The sequence below is a fragment of the Bombus fervidus genome, chromosome 1, assembly GCF_041682495.2.
Source record: "Bombus fervidus isolate BK054 chromosome 1, iyBomFerv1, whole genome shotgun sequence".
In the NCBI taxonomy this organism is placed as follows: domain Eukaryota; kingdom Metazoa; phylum Arthropoda; class Insecta; order Hymenoptera; family Apidae; genus Bombus; species Bombus fervidus.
Genome location: NC_091517.1, coordinates 26,440,889 through 26,468,601, shown reverse-complemented (window position 1 = coordinate 26,468,601; position 27,713 = coordinate 26,440,889). Strand labels below are relative to the sequence as shown.

The following is a 27,713-nucleotide window of genomic DNA, read 5'->3' as shown; positions in this document are numbered from 1 at the left end:
AGAAACGTAACGTGCCGGATCGCGCGTACGACGAATGGTACACAGACTGAGTGGGAAGTCGTATGACAGAGGTACATAGAGTATAGACGATTTCAGTATTATTTATTCGGTATTATTTATTCTTGGATAGAGTGCGTTGTTTCTCCGCGTGCGTAACCAGTTGAGAATCCACAGGTAAACCTTTACGTCGACGGACTGCATCTATATATTTTTTAGCTCTGTTCTCGCTATCTGCTTTGTCACCAAAGTGTAGGTACTCCTCGTCCGTGGAAGGCGTCCAATAAGGATCTTGCTCGATAACCTATTATTAAAAAAAAAAAAATATAAATACAAAAATAAAAAAAAAAAGAACAACCTATGATATCAAAATTGCAATGTAAAGGCACCGAAATAGTTTTGTTTCTTAACGAGATACATGTATGTATACATGTTATTTTACGTTATAGATTGTTATTTAACGCGATGAGTAACGCGTATGGTGTTAAGACAAGCGAAAGTATGCTGCTGCGATTAGAACGCTGTACTTTAAGGCATACAAAATTTGTTCACTAAATAACGTGTTTAACACTGTTAATTAATTACACTAAATTAATTAATTACGATAGATCCCAAGATTTCTATCAAATGGTAAAACAACAGCAACACGAAGTAATCGAATAAAACTTTAAATTATTTGCATTTATTTATCAGCATATTGTTTGTGAAATGGCTAGAAGAACAATATAAATAAACAAATGAATGCGTGTTTACGAGAGTAAAGAGAGGATCGCTTTGATTCGTTGGGATAATTAATAATTGATTAACCATGATATAACTCTGTAACTATTTCCATCGTCAGTAATAATTGAACGACGCGAATGGAATAACGCGACGAAGAAACACGGGAAAACATCGAGATATTGTTTGCGTGTTCTCTTTATATGGAAAAACTTGCCTCCCAATGACTGAAAACCAGTTGAGGACTAGCCAGCCCGGATGTCTGTGTTCGCAGTTCTCTGGCAAGTTGAAAGCTCTCTGGTACAGGTAAAGTGGCAAGTACGCGAAACTGTCCACCGAATCCGAGAGCACTTTCCGCGGCAATTACACGGCCTTGTCTCTTTCCAAATGCCGCGTATAGTCTTCCTGAAACAAAATCAAACCAATTAAGAGCTACACGTGTGTTATAGAATTCATTCGCAGGGAATAATTTAGTTCGGTAGTTTGTGGCGAGAGAAAATGTTCTGGGTATACAGATTTGATAGCCGTGAAAAAGGTTTAGATCGATGGTAATCGAAAAGTATCATTCGTTTAAAATTTGATTTCCGATTTTTATGCCAGATTATTTCGATTTATAGAAAAATGGAATATGGCGGCCAGTCATTGACAATGGTGTTATTTATTGAAAGGATCTTATTTCTGCTTTTATGGGAATAAAAACGGTTGATAAGGAAAGGAAATTGATAAATGAGAAAGATGGTTACGTCGATGGATACCGTTCCATCGCTAGAATCGTGTGATTTCTTTTTCTCTCGGTCGATCGACATTCTTCTCTAGGACGGTGAAGACGTAGAGTCGCACTGCGTTAAAAGTCGCAACAAGGAGCATAGTTTCCGGTCGTAGGTTGCGGCACCTGCACTCACCTGCCCTCTTCCATCCTTCTTTCATCGCCGGTACATGCAAGAATCTGGCGTATCTCCCCTTTTTTTACCTACTCGCGTAACGTTACGATCTCACCGTATACACACGCATGGACACTAATACGCTGCGTTCTCGCTCGCTCTGTCTGTCTGTCTGTCTCTGTGTCTCTCTCTCTCTCTCACACACACACACTCACTCACTCAGTCAGTCACTCGCTCGCTCACTCACTCTACCATGCCGCAATCTCACTGTTGAGAGTCGAGAGTTTCACCTCTAACTATACGTCCAACTCTACGATTCCCCTCTGCGACTTTTATCTCGATGCTCTACTCTTTCAGTCCCACCTTGCTCTCAAACTCCTCGCCGAATCGTAACCGAGTCTCGTTCCCCTCTTCGATAGCAAGAATTCATTCATGCCACATACAGTGGTTCTCCGAACGAAGAGAGCGAACTTGTTGAAACGTTACGATGAATATTGTTCCTCGTTAAATATGAAATCCACGCGAAATAAAACGTAGTCTTTAAAATCTAACGTGTATCGTCTACGCCTTAAAAGATTATAAATCATAGCGATTGAACAAACTACATAAAGACTATAGTGCAAAACATTCAGATTTAGCTTTCGGTAGAGATACGAGATTATCACATAGCGTGTAATTTATTTGCTGTAATTCACTCGTTTATATGAGTAAGGAAATCTGTTGTGAAATATATGTAGAATTTGAGGGAATAAGATAAAAATAAAGTAGGGAGACGAGACACGATAAAATCGGATCAAATCGGATCAAATCGGATCGAATCGGATCGAATCGGATCGAAGCGGAGCGAATTGGATCTCATTTCTATCTGTTTTCACAAATAAGAGAAGAGTAAGACTAACGCAATGCAGGTGGATAGAGGAAGAAGAAGAAGGAGGAGAAGAATAAAGAGCAGTAGAAGAGAAGAAAAAAAGGTACGAGTGAATGGATTGCGGCGTCGATCAATGAAACAGCGATTCTCAAACTCACGATCGGAAAACTTTGGAAAATCCTGTTACGATTTAGCGTATCATCTGTTGTTTTCAAGTAATATAGCGTCGAGCCATTAACGTAACCACGGGCTTTTAATTACGAGACAAGAAGATATGAAAGTTGAAGATCGACGTTTTAGTACGGTAGAAATATTAGGTGTACAATGTCGTGATCCATCGAATGAAAAAAACCCACGAGTTTGTTCGAACGTAAAGATTTGCTCGAAAGAGATATCCAGCTGACGGAAAATTCAGGTGTACACCAAGGATACGCAATCCGTTTTAAACATAGAAGGCGTATCGGCTGTCCCTTTCTTATCGTGCAATGAGAAATTTGGTTGACGAGTGTAGATATTTTCGCGTGGCAAACCGCGTAACGAAATATTTAGGAAAAATAGAGGTACTTGATGGACGCAGGTGCAGAGTATCGAAAGGAGGCTATAACAGCGAAGAAAAGCGAAAAAAGAACGATCGAAATATAGCGGCGAAGTCAAAGTAGGTAGAAAACTTTTGCCATTTAACAGGCGAGTTCGAGTATTTGAATATTATCATCTTTAGAATATTATTGTACGTATGATCGCGTGGATCGCGTGGATCGCGTGGATCGCTTGGATCGCGCGAACCACCGCCTACAGACTATACGCGTGTAAAAGTACCTACTTGCTAGGTAGGTAGGTAAACTGCACCGATTATCCGTTTCGCGTCACCTCTTCCCTTCGATATTTCCACGTACAACATGGACTATTTTCTTTTTATTTTCGCGTTTAAATCGTGTTCGAAATTTTGATATAAACGGTTTTCCAAGAATTACCTAATTTTATCGGGTTACTTGCATTTCCGAGACTCTCCAAACGGCTTTTACTTATTTGATAATCGATTATAGCTTATTTCGATTGGCTAACTAGACCCAAATCGTTTAAATTTCACCGTTTTTCCACAGCTAAATAATCTTTCTCTTCTTTTAGGAAAAATCTGTCGTTTCTAGATACTTGGAAATATGAGAAATAAGAAGAAGGACTTGAAAAAATACGCGTTGGCAGTTTTTCACCTATTTACGTATATACGTAGACGTGCAATTGAGAATCCTTCTTGTACATATCGAAGATAGATCGCGTAAGATGAGTAGCTAATGTATAGACATCGAAAGCCACTTTTCTTCTTTGATATTCACCTACCTGACGGCCAAACATCAACGAAGGTAAGGAAAAGCATAATAAAATACCCGAATCATTACGAAAGAGATTCTAATACGTCGAATTGAATAATGGTTGAAAAATTCGAAAGAAGTTAAAGTCGTTGTCATATATAAACGTATAACGGAATAGACGATGGGTAGATATCGGTAAAAGAAAATAATAAGATAAGAAGGGGAGAAATAAACGTGACTAAAAGTAACAATCGATATATAGATTTAAAGAAGAAGAGAAGAATTAAAAAAACCAATCAAAGATAAAGAGACGAGAAGAATACAAACGAGGAGCATAAATTCGGACAGAATGAAGCAGATATAAAATAAAAATATAATATAAGAGGAAAGGAAACTAGAGGGCAAAACAGAAAATGTCTAATTGTAAGTAAGGCTACAAGGAAAGAAGGGAGTCGGTGAAATGGAGCGAAGTGGAGCAAAGTGGAGTGGAGCGAAGTGGAGTGGAGTGGAGCGAAGTGGAGTGGAGCGGAGTGGAGCGGAGCGGAGCGGAGCGGAGTGGAGTGGAATGGAGTGGAATGGAGTAGATTGGACTAGAGGGAAGCAGTGTGGCGGAGGAAGGAAAAGAGGGGAATAGAGTGGATCGGAGTAGTTTGGAGTAGAGTGGAGTGGAGTGGAATGGAGTGGCGCGGAGAAGAGTAGAATGGAGTGGGGTAGAGTGGAGTGGAATGGAATGGAATGGAGTGGAAAAAGAAGAGCAGAGAAGGGGGACTCATTCATGTTTTGCCTCTAGCTGTTACAAGTCCAGTCGAACGAATAGTATACGCTTGTGCAGCACGAATGTTGCGAGCCGTTTAACCTCGGACTAAATCGAATCGCATTGCAAAACGTAAATCACGTCAACGACGCAAGCCGCAAGACGCAAGACGTAGGAAGCAAGACGTAGGACGCAAGACGTAGGATATAGGACGTAGGACGCAAGACGTAGGACATAGGACGTAGGACGCAAGACGTAGGGCATAGGACGTAGGACGTAGGACGTAGGACGTAGGACGTATGATAAAGAAGATAGAACGTGGAGAACGCAAGGACAAAAAAAAAATATACAGTGCGAGATAGAGCGTGTGTAGCGATCGAGTAGAACGTAATTGTTTCGGAGAGCGTGCAACGTCAGCCACGTTGCTGTTCACCGCCGGTGAATGTGTTTTCTCATTGAGTGCGATAACACCAAGAACCGGAAAATTCAGATTCACGTTCGAAAGAACGAGTTAGATTCGAAGCTCTGTTTGGATTCGTTGGATGGGCAACCGCGATGCAACATTTGCAATGTGTTCCGACTTTTGTAAAGTGATGTTTAGTTTTTGATCGTTATAAGAGCGAACGTATCGAACGATTTCGTTCTTCTATGGATTTTACTGTTACGTTATGTATCCAGCATCGATAAACCAAGTCGACAATTATATACATATCGACTAATTTGTGCGATCAAGTTCTGTAAACAAGACAACGACATCCGTAAGAAACAAGTTGAAAGCTGTAGAAAGAATCAACGATATCCGTGTATTTCTTACCTTTGAAAGCATTATTAAATTCTACGATATTCGGTATCCAGAGTATCGTTAGGTTTATTGGAACGGCGTAAGAAAGGTGGAGGAGAGTCGACCGATCGTTCGATAGACGGTAGATGGTGGTCGAATGGATAGTACCGTATGCATTGATGGACGATGGAGAAGGAATAATACTTGCGACGAACAGTAGTGCTGCTACTAATATAGCTGCTAGTGATATATGAACGCGTATGTAAATTTACGCGCATATGCTGTTATGCCGTTCCTCGTGTCCGAATGTATTGCGTCGTTAATGCCGTTATCTTGATTGCTTATTTTCGATTCTATTCGATAATCGGCAACCGCGTTGTTTACATCGTGGTCCGGATATTCGTTGGATGATCGGTGGTCGTCGCGAGAGGCAGGAAGGATCGCGCGCGCGCGAAAGGATGGCCGATTTGATCTGTTTCTTGCTAGCGATGTTCGGGCAATTGCTCGTTCGCGAGAGCAAAGGTAGTCTCCTTGGCGTAGAGCTCGATGAAACTGGTGAAAAATTTCTCAACGAGTATTTGTCTCTCGACGATGGCAAGCATCTCGCCGAGTTGCAGGAGTTTGAAGATACAGCGATCGAACTCGATTTGATCGATCAGAAAAAGAAACATCGACCGATGTTACATCAGCAGCCCAGGGTGCTCTACCAAATCGGGGTAAGTGGTCGTCGTAAATTATCGAATCACGACCTTATACATATCGAGAGACAGACGATGTTGCATCGATTTCAATCGATTCCCGTTGTCGTCCCTTTTATCGCTTGTCCGTTACGAATAATTACATCGTTACCGCGTAACCGTCGTTTGACGTCTTTGTTCGTTTCGTTCGTCGGACACGTTGTTCTTAATAAGCTGTGCAATCGCTCGACTAATTGTTTTCAAATCAGTAGCAACACGGTAATTACTACGATACGTGCAACATCTATGACATCCGTAACACAGAAACGATGCGTAAACGTTTACGCACGATAACGAGAAATATTCGTCATCCGATTCGTTTCATCGCTGATACCGAGATAACGAGATAATATTTTATTATATATATATATTTCTGTTATAAATATTCTATTTCTGTTTATCGTTGCTCAACGTTGATGGATTAATAGCTTTTGAAAGATGAAAATACAAACACAAAGATACTTCAGCTGGAGATTTTAGCATTTAAAGTAATCTTATTTACTGTATGTACTGGTTCTTCCAGTATTCCGCTATTCTCGACTTCTCGTCTTCTTCTCGTCATCCTGCAATGTAAACTAATAACGGCAGAAATTTCTATACCTGGTTAAGCGAATAGCGAAAGAAACGAACAACCGTATATAAAATTTCCTAAAAGTAACGCAAGACGATAGGCAAGGATGTTGTAAGCGGCATCTTCCGATCGATCGCTTCGTCTAACTCTTTGCGTCATTCGCTGTAACGTATGCCGATACGTATACCCGAACGCGTATGTCCGTACGTATACGCGTATATATGGAGGCGCGCGAGCGTGCCTGCCGCGTGGGACTACGCAACAACTATAGCTCGAGAACCAGGTGTCATTTTCACTGCGGCTATGAGAGAAGCGAGAGACGCGTGAGAATTTCCGGATGGAACGCACAGCCTTTCCGGTCTCCCTATTATCCCATTTTAGTTTGCAGCCACCGAAGGTTTTAATACGTACAATCTTCTGGGAACGTTGAGACGAAGAAGCAAGCTGCTGGGAGGGGGGAGGAGGAGCGGAGGAGGAGGAGGAGGAGAGGAGGGGGCAGAAGGAAGAGAAGGGAATATGGGAGAACGGAAGGGACTCGCAACTCACAATCGGTAACGAGAAGGTACGAGGAGTGGGAAAAGTGAAGGATCATTTTAAAGGGGACTTGGTTATATTATTATTATTATTATTATTATAATACCAACGATCGATCGATCGATCGATCGATCTCGTATCTAGCATCGTTATCGTAGAAATTCAAAATAGAAAGACGATAAATTCAAAATAGAAGAAACAGGTTTGATTCTTGTTATTATCGTCGAAGCAAAGAGAAATGAAAATTCAAAATTTAATCATCGTGTTTCGCTATCCTCGATCTTATATTTAAATGCGACGATGCTTTCAAGTATAAAGGCTCGAAAGGAAAAGAGCAAACGGGGTTGGGGGGAGGGGAGGGGAGGGGAGGTAGGAGCGGCAGAGAGTGAGAGAGAGCGGCTGAGCAGGGGTGGGGGGGCGGGGGTTAGAGGAGAAGAAAGAGGGACAGAAAGCAGAAGCGCAGACTGGCAAAGGTCTAACAATAAGAAAGGGTATTTGAGAAGAAGTTTAACTTAGGTGCTCGAGCAGCACGTAGATTGCAAACGACGAGTCGACAGGACGTACGTGATTGCCTCATTCAGCGGATTGACCGACGCAGTTTGAATAGCGTAGTTAGACCAGATGTCTATTCTTCGACAGAGAGGGGAGACACATACCTCTTGACCATGTTACACAGAACTTCCTTTGCTCGATCGTTTTCTCTCTTTTGCGCACGTGCTCGTATATCTCACTGTTACTCGACACACAATCCCCTCTCTCTATTTTCTTCGATTCGCTTTTGATTCCAGTCGAAACAACCACCGAATCGTGTAATTAGCTCGATCGATTTACCAATATTTCGATTAATACAAACACGTGGAACGTAACGATACGATAGAAAGGCACGTTGTTCGATGTATTTCGATAGTTTCGATGCTATGTTGTGTGTACGATGGTACCACCCGTTCAAGTACCTATACAGATGAGAAATTAAACTTTAAAAAAGTTAAATTTTTTTCGAAAAGCTCGCAGAGTATCCGTTTGTATAAATGTTTATGACAAAGATGGGAAACAATTTTAAACTGAATCTAGAGAACTGAACTTAACTTAACTTAAAGCTAAACGAGTGACGTAGATTTCTAATCTTTTGAAATAGCAACGAGTTAAACGCGATACGATTAACTGTTTAACGATTGATCCATCGAATCGTGGATACCAAATAGATAAATAGGTAAATAGTTCGAACGATTTCTCGATCGTAACACAGTTATCTCTCGGTATACGACTAAGCAGCGTACCCGTGATTTAACGTTTAATCTTGATTGACCGATCGATCGTCTACCGACGAATAAAACGAACAGGGAGAAACGTTAAATTATAATTATCGGGCAAAGTATATTTCCGATTCTTTGTCCTTATACAGTGTAGGATATACGGTATACGGTATACGGTACACGGTATACGGTATAGGCTATACGCGACGCGTTTCCTTGCGAAGCGGGGTCAAGCTGAGAACGGTACGCGGCGACCGTGATCCGCTATCGATCGTGCTGTTGCTTTTATTAACGTTCGTTTCAAAGGACTAACGGATCTCGGTGTTGTTTTTCGTTCGTTCGGTCGAATAATTCCTACCGTTCGAGGACTAGTGCTTAAAAATCGAGCGTAAAGAGCAGGGTGAACGAACGACCAATCGAACCGAATTATTTCTTTGTTAGCAAAGTGCATGCTACGCGTATACGTAAGAGTACGATAAAGTGGTAAAGTAAAGAGATGGTATTTCTTTACTTTTCACTTTTCACGATCGAGCAAGCTGGCGATCAAGGGTAAGTGATAATTCGGACGATTTAAAAAATTTCAAGAGGACGACTTTCCAACGGGTAGGCTAGATTCGCGGAAGCGAAAGAGGAAAAGGGGAAGAACGGCATATGCACGTGGAACGGACAGAGGAGAGCGCAAGGGTGAAAAGAAGCGCGTTGTTCTCGATGCGTGTTTGTTAATTTTGATTTTTCAGGACAGCGAAGACGAATTGCCCGAGTGTTTGGACCGAAGCGAAGTTTGCAGCAAGGTGGATTTATACGGATCGCCCTGGGTCGAGAGACAATGTCGTTGCCCGGATGGTCGTACCTGCCCTAGCAGTTTGCACGGAGACGACGGACACACGATAGTCGATAAAACACGGCAGTACAAGCTTTGCGAGCCGGTGAAACGTCTGCCCATCTGTCGTTACTTCAAGTTAGTCGCGATCGTCCGTCTAATCGAGAGTATATATCAAGTAGCGGAACGATCGAACGTACCGATTCGCGAATGTTTTACGTGTCCGCTAGAGTTATTACGCGCGTGTTGTGCACAAGATGGCCGTTTTCTGTTTACAGAGACGTCACCTGGACTTTAGCTCCTGGAGGGGGCCCAGCGAACGCGACGGTTCAGCGAGTTTATTGCCGATGTCGGCCAGGCAGCGTGCCTTATCTAGTTCGAAGACAGGCTTACAGGTCTGCGGAGGGAAGCCCGGGTTTTCTATACGCGTTCGCCTGTTCTCCGCAAAGCGTAAGTTTTCTCCTTTACTTGTATGTCCGCGACACCGCGTTCTCGCTCGCTAATATATCTGTACCATCGATTACGTACGCGGAATCATCGTGGTTGCGTGTGTCGAAAGGTTGAGAGCGATACTCGCGGAGCGAATCGTAGAAAAGGTGAAAGGCGAGCGCAACCGAGACGATCGTTACGAATAAAATTGATATATTTCAGAGACTACGTTGTCAGCACAAGGAGCCTTGCCGACTGTTCACCGTACGTAAGAGACGGAGCTCGCAACTCGAAGAGGTAAATGCATCGCCTCTTTGCCAGTGTCCAAAAGGTCATCGATGTCCAAGGAGACACACCGATCCAGGATCGCTGCCGGCAAGATCTTACTCCGGTATCTTGGAGATTAAAACGTACAGCGGATACTGCGTACCTTCGCAATCGCATCATTCCGAAGCGGTTTATAACGTGTGACTAGCAGCAGTTTCAAAGGTGTCGCGCTAACCGGCATTCGCACTCGCTTGTATTACGAAATAAGGGAAAAGTTGAATTTGTGATATACGGCGGCCGTATGTGTGCATAGTCGAATTCAAAAACTTTCAAAGCGTTCTCTAGACTCTAACGAGCACGAACAGAAGCTGATCTTTGCTTCGAGGCACCGATAAAACTATTACTAGGTAAAATTACTAATGGTCGCCTCGACTGATCTCCGTTCGTTCGGAGTTTTAAATGTAAGTTTACCGTCCATTCGTAGAAACCTATGAAACGTATTAAAAGCTGAAACTTGTAACACGTACTAGTAGTAGTACTAGTACTAGTAGTAGTGGTAGTAGTAGTAGTAGCAGTAGTAGTAGCAGTAGTAGTAGCAGTAGTAGTAGTAGTAATAGTATTATAGTAATAGCAGTAGTAGCAGTACTAGTAGTAGTAGTAGTGGTACTAGTAGTAGCAGTGGCAGAGGCAGTGACAGTGACAGTAGCAGTAGCGTTAATTTTCCCCGCGTGCGTTGTACATCCAACTATCACGTTTCAGTAATTTCGATTTCTCTCGTTTCGGAGATTGATGGGGAATAAAATATATTAAAACCGATAAATATTAGATAAAATTGGTATTCGGTGTCGATAGCAAATGTTCGTTATACATATTTGTATCGAATTGTATAGGATCGTACGTAACGTATATACCTATGCATACGTATGCATATACTCGAACTAAACACGTTACTTTTAACGCTTTTACGAACGATGTTATCTGTGAAAAAATTGTATTTCGTATGATTATACTTGTATTATTACGTAATATCGCTTTTGTAAATATTTAATTATTAACGAAAATTGAAATAAACAAATTCCATTATCATGGACATTACCAGCACCATCGGTATCGTTATCGTCACTGCTGTAACTTAGTATTATTTACTTTTACTTGTTGTTTACATCGATAACTGTTATTATCCTAACCGATTTTACTATTTTACTATTACCGTTATTGTTATTCTAATTACCATCGTACTAGCAGACACCCAACGCCTAAAACCCGATACGTCGGTTGATAGAGACGAAACAAAACGCCGTTGGATGCAAATCGCGTTTCAGTGTTCGAATCAAAGAAAAGTTAATCCGAAAAATTAACGAGCAGCAGATACGAAAAAAATTGTCCGAAACAGTACTAGTACCAGTAGTAGTAACAACGAATACGAATTCTTCCCTTTCTTTCGTTTCAGTCATTTTTTTTTTTTTTTCCAGTCGTTTCAATGGAAATAACGACCGATCATTTCTATGGTCGATAAACTAGATGTTTGGCACGAAAGAGTTAATCGCGCTTCAACGTGTAACGCTAGATGGCGAAAGTTTTAAAACTCATTGTCAGCACTGTACTAACGTTTTCCGTACGCATCGTTTATCGTTAAATCGTACTCGATTCTGGATTAGAATCAAGTGGAAATGCCTTCGAGAGCTCCGTCGTTGTTATACTTTTGACTCAAAATTGATTTTCTTCTTCGAAACTATATTTCTTCTCTATGTATGTTAATCGAATCGCTATGACTACGAACCGATTATGCGTGCAGCTACGCGATGCGTAATAATCTAGCGTCGAATAATTTGGCATTAATACGATACGAGTTAATAAAAAAACTTATCGACCGGATCGATAAAGTTGTTTCGTTGTAACGCCAGAGGCACGCGTGTACGTACGTGCGTGCACGGACGTAGATAAATATACGAACGTTTAGCCTGGGGCCAGATACGTAAATACAACCCGATATGTCGGGTGAGTGGAACACTCGAGCGTAATGGCCAAGTTTAATTAGAACGTCGGATACGATGACATAGAAATAGAATCGACTATACGTCGATGCGTATATCGGAGAAATGCGAACATCGAGATAGACCGGTGGTTGAATTTGTCGATCGGGCAATACGTACGTACGCCTTGGAGATGCAAGGCTGGTAGAGACTGGTTCGGATACACGGCCGGTAGTAGTTTAGCAACGTTGGAATTAGCGAAGCAACGAGCAAAGCCGAATTTACCTATGCTGTTTCGCTGCGTACGATCGTTATGACGAACGCGACTCGTGGAAAAATGTCGCTTTCGTCCTCGTTGGTAAAATCGTGCGCGCAAAGAGAAGAGGGTAAATTCGTTGCCACTTAACCAAACTACTGGCCGTGTCTAAAGCAACGTTGAGCGTATCTATGCGAGAAAACAAGATCACGGCAGGCTACGAATCTATCGTTCGATGATCTGGTTTTGGAACGATGCACCGATAAAGTTAACCAGCAACTATAGATGGTTGCCGATGAGAACCAGAATGATTTCATGCTCGATATATTTTTCTGGTATCGGATGGAACGCGTGAAAAGTAGCGGTACCGTTGCTATCGATGCTCCGATTTCCTTGCGTTTTCGCTTTTTTCGAGTAACGTTGGCGGGTATGCGAGCGTGCGATCAACTTTGTTCGCGTACCATTTCCCCATACCAGTTTACCGTCGATGACAACTAATTTCATCGATTCGTGCAATTCGTAATAACGAATAGCCGTTCGTAACGTAAAATGGCTGGCATTCACGCAGAAACCAAGCTTTTCTACTTCCAAGCGATCGGATATGTACGAGGGATATCCGTGATGCGAGTTTGACCAATGGACATTACGAGTAAACGGACGATCGGAATAATGGAAATTCTGAGAAGATTGCCGGTTCTCGGTGAACGACGCGATCGAAGGACGGCTATCAGTCGTTACAAGTTTCTTCGATTTCTAATTCGGATATCCGTATCTTAGGAAATAGGAAATCTCGAACGTTCGAATTTCGACGCATCGATCGCCAAAGTTGTTGATAGATTTCTTTGCCAATTTATCGACTAACGTAACGTAAACGATCGTGAGAGAATAAATATGTGGTACGCGTATCGTACGCGCGTACGTACTTGGAAACTTGGAAGGAAGATAATGTCCGGGGTAATAATGCCCAGGGGTATAGGAGAGACGCGGATGCGGAGAAAAAAGGAGAATGGAGAGGAAGAAGATAAAAATGGAAAGGAACACGAAGGAAACATCGGATTTTCGCGTTGTCACGGATATTTTGCGATATTTTCCTCTAATGATTCGCGATTCTCGGTCGTCCGTTTTGGCCACACTCTGTTCGCGAGAATGAAAACCGTGTATACATCGGTACGGCTGTGAGTATTCAGCGGATAGGTAGTGTGTAGGTAGATGCGTCGATGGAGGAGCAAAGGAAGGTAGAGGATTGGCGGAGATGCAGCTTAGAATTCCACGCATAGTCGAGGGGTCTCTGGTTGGTTGGTAAGTGGGACTAGCCGGGACTCATAGGCAGCGTGTCTCCTACGAGACTCACAGTCTTATTCGGAACTCTGAAACGCGTCCAAGCGCGCTGTACTCTTACTTGTCCGAACAAGTTTTCTCGCTCGCGCGTTCTTTCTCCCCCGAAATTCGGTGAAATTAATTCGAAACGCGCATTCGATCATGCGTAAAAATTTCAGCAACACCGTCGTTTGATTCTGTCGGTTTGACTCTACCGAGGGGGAGTGAGATATATATATATATATATATAGAGAGAGAGAGAGAGAGAGAGGAAGAGAGAAGAAGAAGAGAGAGAGAGAGAGAGAGAGAGAGAGGGAGAGACACGTTGCGTCGAATCGAACGAGAATCGATCGAGATCCGTTCGCCGCTCTTTCACCAGGATCCGGTATAACGTTCGTATCGCGGATATATTCGAATATTTCTCAGGAAGAAAGATCGTCGCTGTTCTAACGCTGTTGTAACGGATCAAGCTGCGAAGAATCGAAATCACCAAGACTAGATCGAGATTGGGCTGGGGGTCGGGGTCGAGGTCGAGACCCAGATCAACATCAAGATCTTGGTCGAAATCGAGGTCGTGCTTGGATGTCGAGGGTGAGTTCAGGGATATTTATCCTTGATATTCGATCGTTACCGTACCGTGATTACCGGTATTCCATTCGGTTAGCCATTTTCTCGCGACTACTACGATCGCGAGATCGTAACGATAGAATGCGATCATCCGTCGAAAATACAAATATTTGATTTTCGTTTGTTGGATTTTCGTGGACGGAGGAGAAAGGAAGCGAGATGGCGTAAAATCTAAAATCGGAAAAGTACGCGTTCGACGAGTCGAAAGTAATCTTTTCGAAATACAGTCTCGAATTCTCGTCAATATTTCCCCTTTGTATTCCACGTGTAATTATCGTTAAAAGCATTTTATCGGGAAGAGAATGTGTGTGTGAGAGAGAGAGAGTTGCGCTGCCGATGCAACTTGCCAGATATATAGACACACGCGTATATGTCAAGAGACACGCTTCGTTGTATTTGCAAAAACGAACAATTTGGTTTGCGAGGAATTTACGATTTCCGATTTCGACGGGTCTGCGACGCGTATCGTTCGTCGCGTGTGTCGTGTGTCGCGAGTGGCGAATCGCCAGAGAACAACCAACGAGATTATCCGTAATATCGTGAAAATAATAATTTTTTACTTTTATCGTACAAATATGACTTTGTTCAAACGTATCGTTAATTTTATCGTTAACCGAAGCTTAAAGGTAAATCGTATGTACGTGCAAGTGCTCTAACGCGAGTCCCATTAAATAAGATAGATTGAAAGCTAGCCGAGGTAATATCCGTGAAAAGTAGACGATCGAGCGATCATATTTGACGTAGAGAATTTTTAAAACGTAGAGAAATAATCGAGACAGAGGTCAAGCTTTCCAACCATTTAATTGAATTTAGGTCGCGGTACGAGCCGTGATAGCGTCTTGAAATTTACACAAGGAAAAATATCACCGTCTTAAGCGTGTTGCTTAATGCGTTTCAAAAAAAAAAAAAAAAAAAAGAAAAAAAAAATGGGAAACGGGGAATGGAAAATGAAAAATGAAAGATCATAAACGAACGAAGCGGCTCGAGTAAATAACGGTTTGGGTCGTACGTCGTAGCAAGTATGTACCTATATACAGTGTACGTCGGGCAATTGGCACTGGTTGGCGATATCTAGAATTTGATAAGAGACGCACCTTTTCTTTCGACTGGAATTGCATTTTTTCTCTTTTATTTCTATCAATTCTTTTTCCTACGTTTACGAAACGCGTAACATCGACGTGTATACACACGCGGCATATTTTGATAAAAGTTTCCAAAGACGTTTCGCTCGGAAGACGACGGTTTAAAGCGGTGGCTGGTTAAAATTGGTTTTTCCAAAGGGCCGCACGCTTATAAAGGTCATTTTAACAACGATATAGCGACTTTTGGCGCGGAACGTTTCGACGAGTCGATGGGAATAACGATAATGCGTTGGATGGAAAGAGTACGTTCGCATTTTTCGAGCGCATCGTTACACTTGCAAAGAAAGCGAAGCGATAGGAAAACAGATTACTATACAGTTACAGTTCCTATCTCTCGGCGAATTGGCAATTGCGCGACGCACCCTCTATATACGTGATATACCATATTATTATATAGATAATATATTAAATAGCTATGTTAGCCGCCTCGTTGAATTTTAGCGGTTGTTGCATGCCGCGGCCTTGAACACGCGAAGAAAGATAACGGCTCGCGAGAAACGTAACAGACGCTAACCTGATTTCACCGCATCCGCGTGGTGAATCGTATCGAGCTATAATTACCCACCGCGACACCCCGTAGCCACGCGTTTTAGCTGCTAACGGCGATGCAACGGCTAACCGGATCGTCACCTTGATTTCGTAAACGACAAAGCCTGATTCCCATAAATGATAAATAACGCGTATTAATGTAACGTATTTATGCACGTATTTGCCTACATACGCTTACATATTTGCCGCGTTTCGACCCGCGTTGGAATCGCGAAGCTCGAGCGAACGATTTTAAAGATAAAAAGTGTGTGGCGAAAGGATGAAAGCAGGAGAAAAATTTGCCTACCAGAGAAAAACAACAGAGAGGGAGAAATGCATAACGTTACGTTGCGTTTCCTCTGTATGTTCCCTTGCCACCGATACACGTAAATCTACCGAGAAAAATACCACCGATACACGTAAATCTACCGAGAAAGATACCGTTAAGGGAGCTTCGACTTTCTCTCCGTACGTTTGTCATCTTCCTTCTTCTTCGTAATTTGCTCACTTTCTTCCCTTCTTCTACGCTCTTTCCAACGTTTTGTTCTTTCCGCTTAAGAGGACGAGCCGGTGTTCTCACCGCACCGTGAAAGCTAGGCGAGAAGCGTGAGAAATGGGAATATCTGGCTTTTTTTTTTTAATTTGCATCTCTCTGATTCGCGCAGTCGTTAATCCCGTCGTAACGATGAAACGCCAACACCATAGGAAACCAAGGAGGTGGTAAATTTCGCCGCTTGCCGATTAACTCGATCAGTATACGGTTATCGAGTAATTGGACGAGTGTACTTGTTGTTTGCCGTAGCAAACAAGGTCGGACTTGGCCAGAGAGATAGATAAATACACGGATAGATAGATGGATAGATAGATAGATAGACGAAAAGAGAGAGAGACGACGCATCGCGTTTATTGCTAATCGCGATCTCTTTATTTTTAGGAGATAGCAGAAGAAAATCACGAAAGAGAATCGCTTTCTTTGATTTTTCTATCGATTCGATCGACATCGGAAACACCGAAACGAAATGAAGCCGATCCAAGGTGCGATATGGTTGCTTCCATTGGCGGTCGGATGTATAGCTTTGCCGGCGCAATTACAAGGAAATTCGAGGAATGCGGGCAAGACGAAGCAAAGTAAGACGGCGTCGTTGCATTTGAGGGAGAGCGGGTCTAACGATTCGGCAATTACGCCGAACGGCAGTAGGAACATGGATGAGAACAGCATCGACGTTAACAACGATACCAAGATTACCGGTAACAACGACGTGGACAACGCTATCCTATCGAAACCGCTTCCTCTCGCAATTTCTGCCACTATCGAGAGCAACGCGGTGCTCGCATCGTCCTTACCGTCATCGCCGTCAACCACGTCGGCATCGACGTCGACATCGACATCGACGTCCGCTTGGACGGATCATTCTCTCGCGGGAATGACAGAATTGTCCCCAACGAGTGGTTCATCGTCGCCGCCAGTTAGCAAAACAGAATTTAGTTCAGCGACGACGAGCAACCGCGGAACAACCATGACCACGAGAATCGCGTTAAATACCAGCGCTTCTAATACAAGCTTGAGCGTGTTTCCTACCGAAGCTTCTTCGAGAACCATCGCTACCAATCGAGATACGGCTACCTTGCTATCTTCCTCGAAAAAGTCCACCACGAACTCGAACGAATTGATTACTACTCCTGCTACGGCTTGGTCGAAGGAGACGCGAGAATCACCCGGAAAAATTCGCCCTCAAATTAAGCTGACGACGAACTACACTAGTCTGTCCGAGGTAAGTAAACGCCACTTTCTGACGAACTAACGAAAATAACGAGAGAGAACGCGTCTTCCTTTGTTAGGGGAAGGACTGAAAGGACTAAGCTAGAACGAAAAGAGATTAACCGGGTTTGATTTTGCGATGGTTCTGATGCGGGAAATGGCGTGAAAGTAAGTAAATACGGTATCGGTAGAGCACGCTGAAATATTTCGATATCGCGGCACACGAGTTCCATGCTTCGTATTCGCGACTAGAAAATCAGCAACCAGCTATAAAATATATAGAGTCGCTGGTGTTGTCCTACAGTTTTCTTGCAATCCGGACTTGGCGAGTGCGGTGAAAAGGTGATACGCGTTTAATCGAAGCAGCCGAAATCGAGAATCGAGGATCGATCGTGATGCAGAAACGTGAAAGAAAACGTTTCAAATCAGCCATGTTACTCGTTTACTTGCCTATTTGCTTCGTATACTTTTAAACGCAACAGATTGTGTCCGCGGAGCGTTTCACGTGCAAAGTATAACTGTTTAAGCTACGTATATACATAACTATGTTAGTACCGTAAGTACGCTGCTATAAAGCGGTTAGGTTGCACGGTTGAAGATGCGTTCCAGCTAAATCGTGCATACGTTCGGCTTGATAAAAATAAGCCGTGTTCCGTACGATTTGGCGTAACAACGCGATCGGCCGAACGATACGGGTACACGATGGTATCTCGGTTTGCTGATACACCGGCTTACGCAGTCCGTGTTAAGTAAAAACTAGAATTTTGATCGTCAACGAACGATAAACGACAGTTGGATTACCATATCGAGTCGTGCGAAGCAACGTACGCTATGCCTCGGTAAAAACGCTGTGACGCTCACACTGAAACAACGATACCACGTAGTAAAGGAGAACATGGGAAAATTATACTTTTCGCAATTTCGCCTGGTTAGAAGGTCGGAAACGTAAAAAAGGGGTCGGTCTCGTGTCGAACTTTTCACGACTTACTATTACCGAACGTCGGCACTTACCGCACGGTGCTTAACGCATTAACAAAGAGAGGGAGAGAGAGCGTTATTTGTTGGAGAGAAACGGTCGATAAATAGTAAAGTGGACGAGAAATTTCTTTCTTTTCCGCCTATTTCCTTCTTCCTTCCGAGAATTACCACGCTGTTTTACAGCGATTTCCATGATTTCGCTGCGTTTCTTCTTTCACTTTTTCCCTACTATCCTCTATCCCTTCTCGTCTCGATGCATCGTCTTGATCGACGATGATGCATCCGGTAATTATTTTAATAGGCGTCGCTTCGCTCGGCAAACGATTACCTATGAAACTCGTTTAACATCCCAGGAATTACAGTTACCGATAGATATCCGACACGATGCGAAGGTCGGATCGGATGCAAAACGGTTTCCGTTTGTCACGTTTTACCTATAAGAAGGAGATAGAAGCGGAAAGTGCAATCGACGCGGAATTCCGGATGCCGAATGTATCAACGACCGTCTACTTGCGAGTCTGTTGTACGATGTATGTTCGCGTGGATACACGCGCGTGTAGTCGATAAGAAGGGTTCGTTTTGTTAACGCGAACATCATCGGAAACGCTAGGAGGTAACACGCTAAAATCGTGTAGTACGAAGTAACGAAACGATATCCATCGTGAATACAACGACAATTTCCGTTTCACCGTACAAAGAACGACGCGGTAGCGAAGTAGTAAACGTCGAATCGTTTGAAACGTGTTTTTCTCCTTCTTCTTAATTTCTTTCGCGTCTTTCCTTTCATCTTTCTTTCCTAAATGGTAACGCGTCGAAGAAAGAGGAACAAGTCGAAGGAATCCAATTTGCTTTAAATCGCGAAGCTCGATCCGTCTTTCGTTCCGAACATCTGGTGATTGTTCGAAATTCGTTGCACGTAATGGCAATAAAATAATCGATGACAACGATATACGAGGAAAAGGATCGATGCGAGAAAGCGAAATAAAACGTCGAAAATGAAAGAAAAGGAAACGTTAGGCGTAAACTTAAGGAAGAAAAAGGAGGCGGGTTAACGTTAATGCGAATTTTGATCGTAGTATTGTAACGCGGGTGTAGCAGATTGAAAGGGTTCTATGTTCTAAGCCTGTACCATAGGTTCCAAGTCTACGTGTTTCGAGTTGTTCAACTTGAATATTCGCTGAATCGAGCACCGTCAAAGTTTTTTTACTAAATTGTCACGCGAATCGTATTGCTCGCTTTAGCATTTGAAAAGGAGGGCGAGTGTTCATGACCGTGACGCGCTAGTGGATCGGCCGATGTTAATATCGGTAGTGGAACGTGACGGTAGCAAAAGAAGCAGAAAACATTGAAAAGGAAAAGAGCAAGAAGAGGTTAGATAAATGCGGAGAATCGAACGGCGTGTTACTACACCGGTCGCTGAATGTTAGGTGTTAGGTTCGCGCGATCTTTTGCCCGAGCGGATACTTAGATACGCGAAGCGTTTCTATCGATCTGGCTGTAATCATCGAACGAGAACGATCGCGACACCGATGATAGCGGTGGGATCGAACGAACGATTAAACTTTGACGATATGGCGAATAAAATATAGAAAAAAATAGACTAGACCAACGGAAACTTTGATCAACGGGATTACGATTGGCGCATCGATTACGAAAGTATACCGTGCCAGCGACAGTGGTCGCTAGAGAAAATGTCAACTATCGATCGTACGACCGATCGGTGGACAGGCCACGACACTGGCTGATCGAACGTAACGATGAAAATACGATTACGGTTCTCGTTTAGTATGCGCACTCCGAATGTTTGATTTTCTACGGCTAGAACGGAACTTTGTAAGGAAAGGAAAGATAGCTGTCGGAACGGCTGTTTATTCGTAACGTAAAACCAATTATTCGAAGCGCGTCGAAGAGATTGTTCGAAGTTGGCAAATAGAAAATCGACGTTGAAATTGGCACGGGCACTGACTCTGACTCGGTGTTGCTGCAATTGTATAGGTAGCCGTAGAAATATTATCGTGTTATTCCTAATGGAACCGGCAAGTTTGTGGTTCGCGAGAACCACCAAGAATCACGATCGTGGATTCACGACTCGGCAAAATTAGATTTCGTTTCTTTCATTTTCTTATTTAACCGCCGCGTTCCACGTTCTTAGCGCAGTCGCGTCGTTTCCTTCCCTTTTCTTCTACTCTTTAACGCGTTTGTGCGATTGTTACGCTCTAAACACGCGATTAACGCGCTAGGTATTTGCAAAGTTAAAAGTACTCGAACAACGAGTGTTAGCACGCGACGCGTGCACAGAGTAGGGCGCTAAGAGTAAGCGAAAGAAGGCGCGAACGAAAGAAACGGGAATAAAAGAGCTGGTTATTTGGTCGATTTGCAGACAGGAGTACGACTACCGGAGGGTGCGAGCGCAGCTCTGGCAAAACCAACCAAGTATCATTACTATCCGCATAATCAGCACATCTACTTGTTGCCAGAATGCGCTGTTCAGCAGGTTTGCAATGCAGTTTACGTTAGACTCAACTTTACCCAGCCTCTGTGCGCTTGTCCAGGAAGATACCGCGACCCTTGCAGCGCCTCTCTCGACAGCGACGATCTCCACACTACGGAGCTGGTCACCGACCCTCGAACCAAGGTTAGTCGCCTTGCCTTCTATCCGCTTTACTAGACCTTTATTCCCGTGCTTGCTACGCGTACCTTCTCTCCGGTCAGATGCTTCTTCATCTCGTTACGCTTCTCGTTACGCTTCTCGTTACGCTTAACGTAACGTAACGTGACGTGACGCAACGGAAGAAATCGATTCGATCTTTCCAATCGTATTGTTCGCGTTCGCAAACCTGTCGTATTTTCTAAACACGCTATCTACTTGTCGTCGTCGTAATATATGCAAAAATACGAAAAGTAACCGATTTATCGTCCGACACGTTATAACTTATCCGGTTACTCGTAGTATGCGCTATGTACAATGGTATAATGGTATAATAGTAAAAATGCCATAGCATCGGATCGTTATATCGATTGTAAAACGACAAAATCTCTTGCCTTTCTTTAATAAATTCTATTTATTTGTTACGTAACGTCTATTTAGTTGGCGAATCGCGCATGCACGCGAAAACTATAGTTTCGATTATATACCCTTTTTCCGAACGATTTGTTTTTCCCTTCTTCTCTCTTCGTCCTCTGCCCCCCCCCCTATCCTCCCCCCCCTCACACTCTCTCTCTCTCTCTCTTTCTTTCCTTTCTCATTAACAACGCGTTAAAAATTCAAAGATCCAAAGAGTATGATAGGTGCGCGATCGGTTACATTGGATCGAAGCAAATTGTACCGTAGGAACGACGAGAGTCGGCGATACGAGAGAAAAAGAGATCGCGACGGCAAAAGCGGTGAGAATGCAAGAAACGACGATGCAACACCAACGAACGCGCGATATTACGCTGGCAAATATATAGAAATATTCGTAGTGAACGCGCGTATACTTGTACGTATAGACGTACCGTCGTGCAAAGGGATAAAAAACGCGAATGGCACGCTGATCTAAAAGTTACTCGATTTTTAGGCCCTAACGTTGGTGAAAACGTGCGAACCAGTGGCGGAAATGCGCGAGTGTAGAATACCGAGGGACTGGTCTCTTCTGGCGCTACAAAACGTGCGAACGGGAAAGTCTCATTACCTCGTGATATGTCGCTGTCCCGATGCCAACATATTGGGTACGTATGTAAATGCGAAAAACAGCATAATCGATTAGGTTGCGTTACAACGGATTAACACGATCGTTCGAGTTCAACTATCTGTACATCTTATACGTTTTCTACGGACCGTTAATTATATCGTACGTTGTAGAGGGTCCTATGAGTCACGATCAACCAACATATGCCAGTGTACCAGGGATTCGGGTTTACGGGATGATGTGCGTGCAAGGAAATCGAAAAGGCCGACAACTGCGGTATACCCGCGCTCTTTCAGGTATTTGCTCTTTGAAAATCTCCATAGATGTTTGCACGAATATCGAAACATTGGAAATATCGATCATCCACGATTAACACGATCTTTGTTCGACTACTTATTCCTTGCAGATCGTCTCCAACGAGAAATGGACCAAGATTCTCACAATGACAGAGAAAACACGAACGAACGATTGAACTTTCCATGGTACAAGGTACAACAACTTATGGATATAGCTGTTTGGGACTAGATTCGTTGATTAAACAAACAACTTTCGACGATAATACGATCAGTGACATTATGCTTAACGGCGTATCCTTCTCTATTTATTCGTTATAAGCGTCTCTCTCTCTCTCTCTCTCTCTCTGCTTCGCTTCGCCCTCAATTTATTTATCGATTCGTCTGTTTCTTACATTTATTTATATATATATCATAAGTATCTAGATGTATATGTATATCTATCCCTATCGAGGCACGTTTATTATAACATCGAGTCCTTGAAACCCTTGAAACAACGACCAGATCGCGAAAGTTGCGCGTGTATCGTTTTATCCTTTGGTGAATACGTCTGTTATAATTTGGACACGACGCGATCCTACGTAACGATCGAACGTAATCAGCGTTGAATATTTCATTTCTAGTATCGTCGTCGCTCAACGTGTCACTCTCTTTCCTTAAATCCTTAAACAAACTCGACTCGAATTTACTTACATCGCTAACCTTCTGTATTCCTTATGTAGTAACACAAATAATAGAATAACATCGAACGCCAAACGTATCGTACGATGAGCGGAAAATTATAGGTTTATCCGATTAGAATAACGAATTAATCGTACGAATACTATCGTCTCCATCTATGGTGACGAATATGTAAGCGAATCTACGGTGAATCTATGGTAAAATTAAGGAAAAGGCAACTACAAGTATTTTACTAGCTGTCAAAATTCTTGCGCTCGCAGAATCGTTTTATCGTTAATATGTTAGGCGATTCTGTAAGATAGACTCGCGAGTACAAGCATCGATTACAGATTACGCGGTAACAAAAATATCGTAAATCTCGTAGAGATTTTCTTTTTTGCGAACCATCGCCTTTTTCTAAATCCTATGGGAACAAGCGGATCGTGTTAAATCGAAAGATATTATGTCGATACTATACAGATTACGATCGCGTGGATCGTACTTCGCTTTGAGAATTCACGTTGAGAAAGAAGTCGTGAAAGAGATCGTGCCGAATTAATTATTCCGTTTGAAATCATACAGAAACGATACAAATCGAACGATACAAGCCAGATTTTTTGATAGTAAAATATTCTGTTGTTCGTTTTTTACCTAATCCCTTGTACGTGTGTGTGTGTGTGTGTGTTTGTGCGTGTCGTCCAACGTGTAATCTGTTTAGGTATTTTTAAAAAAATTTTTGTCTCTTTCAAGAAAGAGTAGCAACACCTCGTTAAAACGTCTTGACATTTTCCAACTATCGTATACAAACGACGCAACGAAGTGTTGTTGGCGACAGATGGTCGAAGCGAACGAAAGACGACAAAGTATTTTACGATACGAAAATTCGACGTAATAACGACGCTCGTCTTTCCATTTCGTTCAGGCCTACTTCGTTCACCCACTTATCGTTAAATGAAAACGAAATCGAACTTACCCAGTACGTCCGAATTGACTAGGACGCTGCAGCTATACATCGGAGTAACTAATCGGGGGTGTCTCGAATTAAACGCACGACGGCAAGCTTCTTTGCATACTGACATCAAATGACCGCCGTCCACGTGTCCTTGATTCTGGTTGCCATTTTCGCTGATAACACAAATTTTTATTTTTCAAACGATATTCGATTTTATTAGCTGATTAGAAACGTTGAAACGTAACGACGCGATGAAAGTGAAAATGAAAATGGAAATGCACGAAAGGCGAGAAAAGAAGGGCGCGAGGAAAGAGACGATACGTAAATAGAAACGACGACGGATTGAAAACGTAGAAAAGGAAAAGTTAGTAGGTATTTGTCTGTGAAACCGATGCGTTGATAAAGTAACGTGTAAAGCAACGTATATGGTTCCGTTAGTTTGTTCATTCGGGTAATTTGATACGCGATATCGAACTTTATATACCTTTGTGTCGAATTTTCATTATTAATTTCCCACTTCTTCACGACGAAACAGACGCCCATCATAGGCTCTTCGCAGAGAGGTCCGGCGAGCGTTGCTAGTTGGAAACCAGTGACCATGCTGCTCTCGTAACTAGACATAGTAGATAATATTAATATAACGATAATAAGAACAACGACGATAAGGTGTCTATTTTATTTGAATAGATATAGTTAATGTTTGTCGATCGGCGTGGAAAAGAAGGAACGGACGGGGAACGGGTAACGGTCTACCGGTCTTCGTCGTATCGACGATTACTTACGGAGCGCGTGGATCCATAGACTTTGAGTGACTTTCCCAAAATTTCTTCTGCTTGTAATCGGTTTCGTTCAAGAAGACGTTAGGGCCGCAGTTTCGTGGCCCGAACGACCATATTTTGTCCAACGCGTCTTTTTCCCCCGCTTCTCGAAACGCGCTGGCCAACTCGCTTCTCAACGATTCTAACGCGCGTTGCTTCCTCTCCGACATCGAGCGTAACGATTCCATTTCACCATCGATCGTAATCCTTTCGATTTCTTTCTCCTCTTTTTCGCAACGCGATTTACCGTAATGGTGATAGAACGCCTTTATCAAATCGGCGTTCTTCTCCAAAATCTTGGTCACTTTGGCGGGTAAAGGTCTCGCATCGATTTCAAAATAGCACTGTCGATTCGCCGTCCAAGAACCGAGACTAACGTGTTCGGCCTTCTTCTCGATCGCTTCGTTCACCATATCGACCTTCGGAGGAGGCACGACCGTTTCTCTAAACGGTACGATAGGTTCCGACACGTTTACATCGACTTTCGCGTAACGTAACTTTAAATCCTCCAAACATCTCTCCAAATGCACTTCTCCGGCGGTGCTTAATACGATTTCGCCGGTCTCTTGAATGTGAACGACGGCACAGGCATCCGCCTGATTAAGCAATTTCAACCCGTTGATCAACGGTTGCAAATCGTTCGGATGTTTCGGCTCCAGAGCCACTCGCATTATCGGTACACCGAGCGAAGTCAACTCCGAGAAGGATGGACAAGCGACGGTGGTGGAAAGCGTTGCCGTTTTTAACACGTAATCCTCCAAATCGCCGATTCCAAATACGTTACCAGCAAATACTTTGTTCGTCGGTTCTAATTCTCTACCCATTAGAAGGTACAGTTTTCGTATGGTAACTCTTGTCACGTGCTTCGAGCTTTTCAACGCGACGTCCTCGTCTATCGGTACTAACTCGTCTCCACTTTTCCTTCGTCCTTCCAATATTTCACGCGGATCGTGTTTCGGTCCTAGAACGTACACGACGCTTCCTTCTTCCAGACATCCGGAATATATTCGAGCGAACGCTATTAACGTAGTCTCCGAATGTTTGTCTTGTTCGGCGATTTCTTCGGGAATCGAAACGATGCTTTTCGATCCTGCGCTCCCGTCGCTGTCGGTATTCGCGTCCTGTTGCGCTTCTCCGACTTCCTCCGTCGATCGTTGCTTCTTCGTCATTTTCTCCGCGTGCTTCGCTCGCGCAATTTCCCTTCGTTCGGCCAACTCTTCGGGCGTCAACGGTTTTGGTTTATTCTCCGGCAACACGTTCCTCTCTACCGGAAACATTTTTGAAACGAATACAACGACGGGTGAACGAGGCGAAGGATCGCAGGCTAAAAACGTTTCTTTCAATCGTTGCGTTTCCTCTGGCAATCTAGAGAAATCGAAGTTTCCGCTGAGCAAACGTTCCACCTTTTCCGAAGTTAAATTATGCGGTGCTGGAATTTTGTCGCATACGGCGTCGAGACAGGCACGGGCCAGAGGTAGCCATTGAGAACACACTGCCTGTAATTGAGCCTTGGCATCCGTGTGCATCAAATCCCTGTTTGTCAATTTTATACCCAATCTCTCGGCCATCGACGCTACCTTGTCTTTATCCTTGCGAACGGTTATCGTTTCGTACAGTGCCCAAAGGTTGTCCAATATAAGTTGAACGAACAGCGGCTTCTTCGCTTTCTCTTGAGCTCCTCTCATTATTCTCTTTGTCTTGCTATTCACGTAATAGTCTCCCCAAAGCGTCTTCGATAGAACTTTCTCGCTAAAGCCCAATTTCGCCGAAAATATATTGGCAAATTCTTTAACGCCGAATCCCCAGCCATCCGTAGCGCTGCCAAATAACACGTTACCTTGCTCCGGAGAGAAATATAACGTGGAATCGTCTATCTCTTCTAGTACGGATTGCCAATCCGCTATGCTCCTTTCGAACGTGTTCTCCACCGTTTCCTTTTTCAACTCCTCCTTTTCTTCCCGCTCCATTATGTCACTGGCAAATAGCTCTCCCATTACGGCATTCACCTGTTCCAAAACCTGCGTTAAATGCACGTAAGCGTCCAACGGTGACAATTTCATTTCCGTAATTAATCTGTCTATTTTGTTCAATAATAAAATTGGTTTTAAACCTTCCGCGTAAGAAGTAGACAAGACGCTGCGCGTTTGCGGGCATACACCTTCTACCACGTCGATAACGACGATAGCACCGTCGCACAGTCTCACAGCTGTGGACACTTCGGAAGCAAAGTCCACGTGTCCCGGGGAATCGATCAAATTGATAGCACATTCTCGATGATTATACTTGTGATAAAGAGCGATGCAGCTCGATTTCATCGTAATCCCTCGAAGTTGCTCGTCGGGACGGCTGTCCAAATATCGTAATTTACCCGCAAGTTTGTTAGAGATGATTCCATTGCTGGCAACCAGAGCGTCTGCCAAAGTGGTTTTACCATGATCTACGTGAGCTAATATACAGATGTTTCGTATATTAGCCGGTTCCCTTTGAATTTCTATTAATTTTTCCGCGCTAATAAACCGCATTGTGCGATTAATTGCGATTCTCGTTAATTTACAAGCGAATGTAAATGATACGAATACTTGTACGATACTTGTATACACACCGTAGAAACGATGCTAAACACTATGTCACTTTATCTTCTTTCCACAATCGTCGTCATGTTCCACAACACGCCACTCGTTTCGGTTGTTTAATCGGCCGCAACGCGAGTAGTTTATTGGCCAACGATTCACCGTTGTAACTATCTGTTTTTTTATTAATCCCTCCACACATATATTCGATAAAGGAAAAATGGTTTTCACACTTTTCCTCGCGTTTATAGGT

General features: G+C 43.2%; 3 protein-coding genes across 6 annotated transcripts; 2 read left to right on the top strand and 1 right to left on the bottom strand.

The window, feature by feature from the left end:
• Window positions 1-96: 96 nt before the first annotated feature.
• LOC139991565 (elongation factor-like GTPase 1) lies at window positions 97-27,519 on the bottom strand. 2 transcript variants are annotated; one of them, XM_072011782.1, is made up of 6 exons: window positions 27,001-27,133; window positions 24,855-26,908; window positions 24,557-24,685; window positions 24,094-24,245; window positions 935-1,122; window positions 97-301 (listed from the first exon to the last, which is right to left on the bottom strand). In XM_072011782.1, the coding sequence occupies exons 2-6, from the start codon at window positions 26,882-26,884 to the stop codon at window positions 113-115; spliced, it is 2,688 nt and encodes an 895-aa protein (XP_071867883.1). In that variant the 5' UTR covers window positions 26,885-26,908; window positions 27,001-27,133; the 3' UTR covers window positions 97-112. The 2 variants fall into 2 exon arrangements, with proteins under 2 accessions (XP_071867883.1, XP_071867874.1); XM_072011773.1 differs by having other exon boundaries at window positions 24,855-27,519.
• Aos (protein argos) lies at window positions 4,071-11,025 on the top strand. 2 transcript variants are annotated; one of them, XM_072012004.1, is made up of 4 exons: window positions 4,071-6,024; window positions 9,141-9,419; window positions 9,502-9,673; window positions 9,875-10,074. In XM_072012004.1, exons 1-4 carry the CDS (start codon window positions 5,716-5,718, stop codon window positions 9,922-9,924), a joined length of 810 nt encoding a protein of 269 aa, XP_071868105.1. In that variant the 5' UTR covers window positions 4,071-5,715; the 3' UTR covers window positions 9,925-10,074. The 2 variants fall into 2 exon arrangements, with proteins under 2 accessions (XP_071868105.1, XP_071868094.1); XM_072011993.1 differs by having other exon boundaries at window positions 4,086-6,024; window positions 9,141-9,361; window positions 9,875-11,025.
• On the top strand, window positions 13,757-23,749 carry Dsx-c73a (doublesex cognate 73A). Of its 2 annotated transcripts, XR_011800885.1 has the most exons (7): window positions 13,757-14,056; window positions 16,697-17,534; window positions 20,880-21,134; window positions 22,057-22,207; window positions 22,341-22,463; window positions 22,574-22,754; window positions 23,183-23,749. XR_011800885.1 is itself a non-coding variant. In XM_072011927.1 (6 exons), the coding sequence occupies exons 2-6, from the start codon at window positions 16,782-16,784 to the stop codon at window positions 22,690-22,692; spliced, it is 1,401 nt and encodes a 466-aa protein (XP_071868028.1). In that variant the 5' UTR covers window positions 13,757-14,056; window positions 16,697-16,781; the 3' UTR covers window positions 22,693-23,749. The 2 variants fall into 2 exon arrangements, 1 of the variants encoding a protein (XP_071868028.1); XM_072011927.1 differs by having other exon boundaries at window positions 22,574-23,749.
• Window positions 27,520-27,713: the final 194 nt, after the last annotated feature.

What these genes read in the sequence shown, in the direction of transcription:
- Aos (XM_072011993.1), top strand. Translation starts at nt 5,716, where the DNA reads ATGATCGGTGGTCGTCGCGAGAGGCAGGAAGGATCGCGCGCGCGCGAA. An exon ending in GGGTGCTCTACCAAATCGGG is followed by an intron (nt 6,025 to 9,140) that starts GTAAGTGGTCGT and finishes TTGATTTTTCAG; the next exon opens with GACAGCGAAGACGAATTGCC. An exon ending in TCGCCTGTTCTCCGCAAAGC is followed by an intron (nt 9,674 to 9,874) that starts GTAAGTTTTCTC and finishes GATATATTTCAG; the next exon opens with AGACTACGTTGTCAGCACAA.
- LOC139991565 (XM_072011773.1), bottom strand. Translation starts at nt 27,412, where the DNA reads ATGCGGTTTATTAGCGCGGAAAAATTAATAGAAATTCAAAGGGAACCG. An exon ending in AATGAAAATTCGACACAAAG is followed by an intron (nt 24,246 to 24,556) that starts GTATATAAAGTT and finishes TTGTGTTATCAG; the next exon opens with CGAAAATGGCAACCAGAATC. An exon ending in AGTCAATTCGGACGTACTGG is followed by an intron (nt 1,123 to 24,093) that starts GTAAGTTCGATT and finishes ATTTTGTTTCAG; the next exon opens with GAAGACTATACGCGGCATTT.
- Dsx-c73a (XM_072011927.1), top strand. Translation starts at nt 16,782, where the DNA reads ATGAAGCCGATCCAAGGTGCGATATGGTTGCTTCCATTGGCGGTCGGA. An exon ending in TCACCGACCCTCGAACCAAG is followed by an intron (nt 21,135 to 22,056) that starts GTTAGTCGCCTT and finishes CTCGATTTTTAG; the next exon opens with GCCCTAACGTTGGTGAAAAC. An exon ending in GTATACCCGCGCTCTTTCAG is followed by an intron (nt 22,464 to 22,573) that starts GTATTTGCTCTT and finishes TATTCCTTGCAG; the next exon opens with ATCGTCTCCAACGAGAAATG.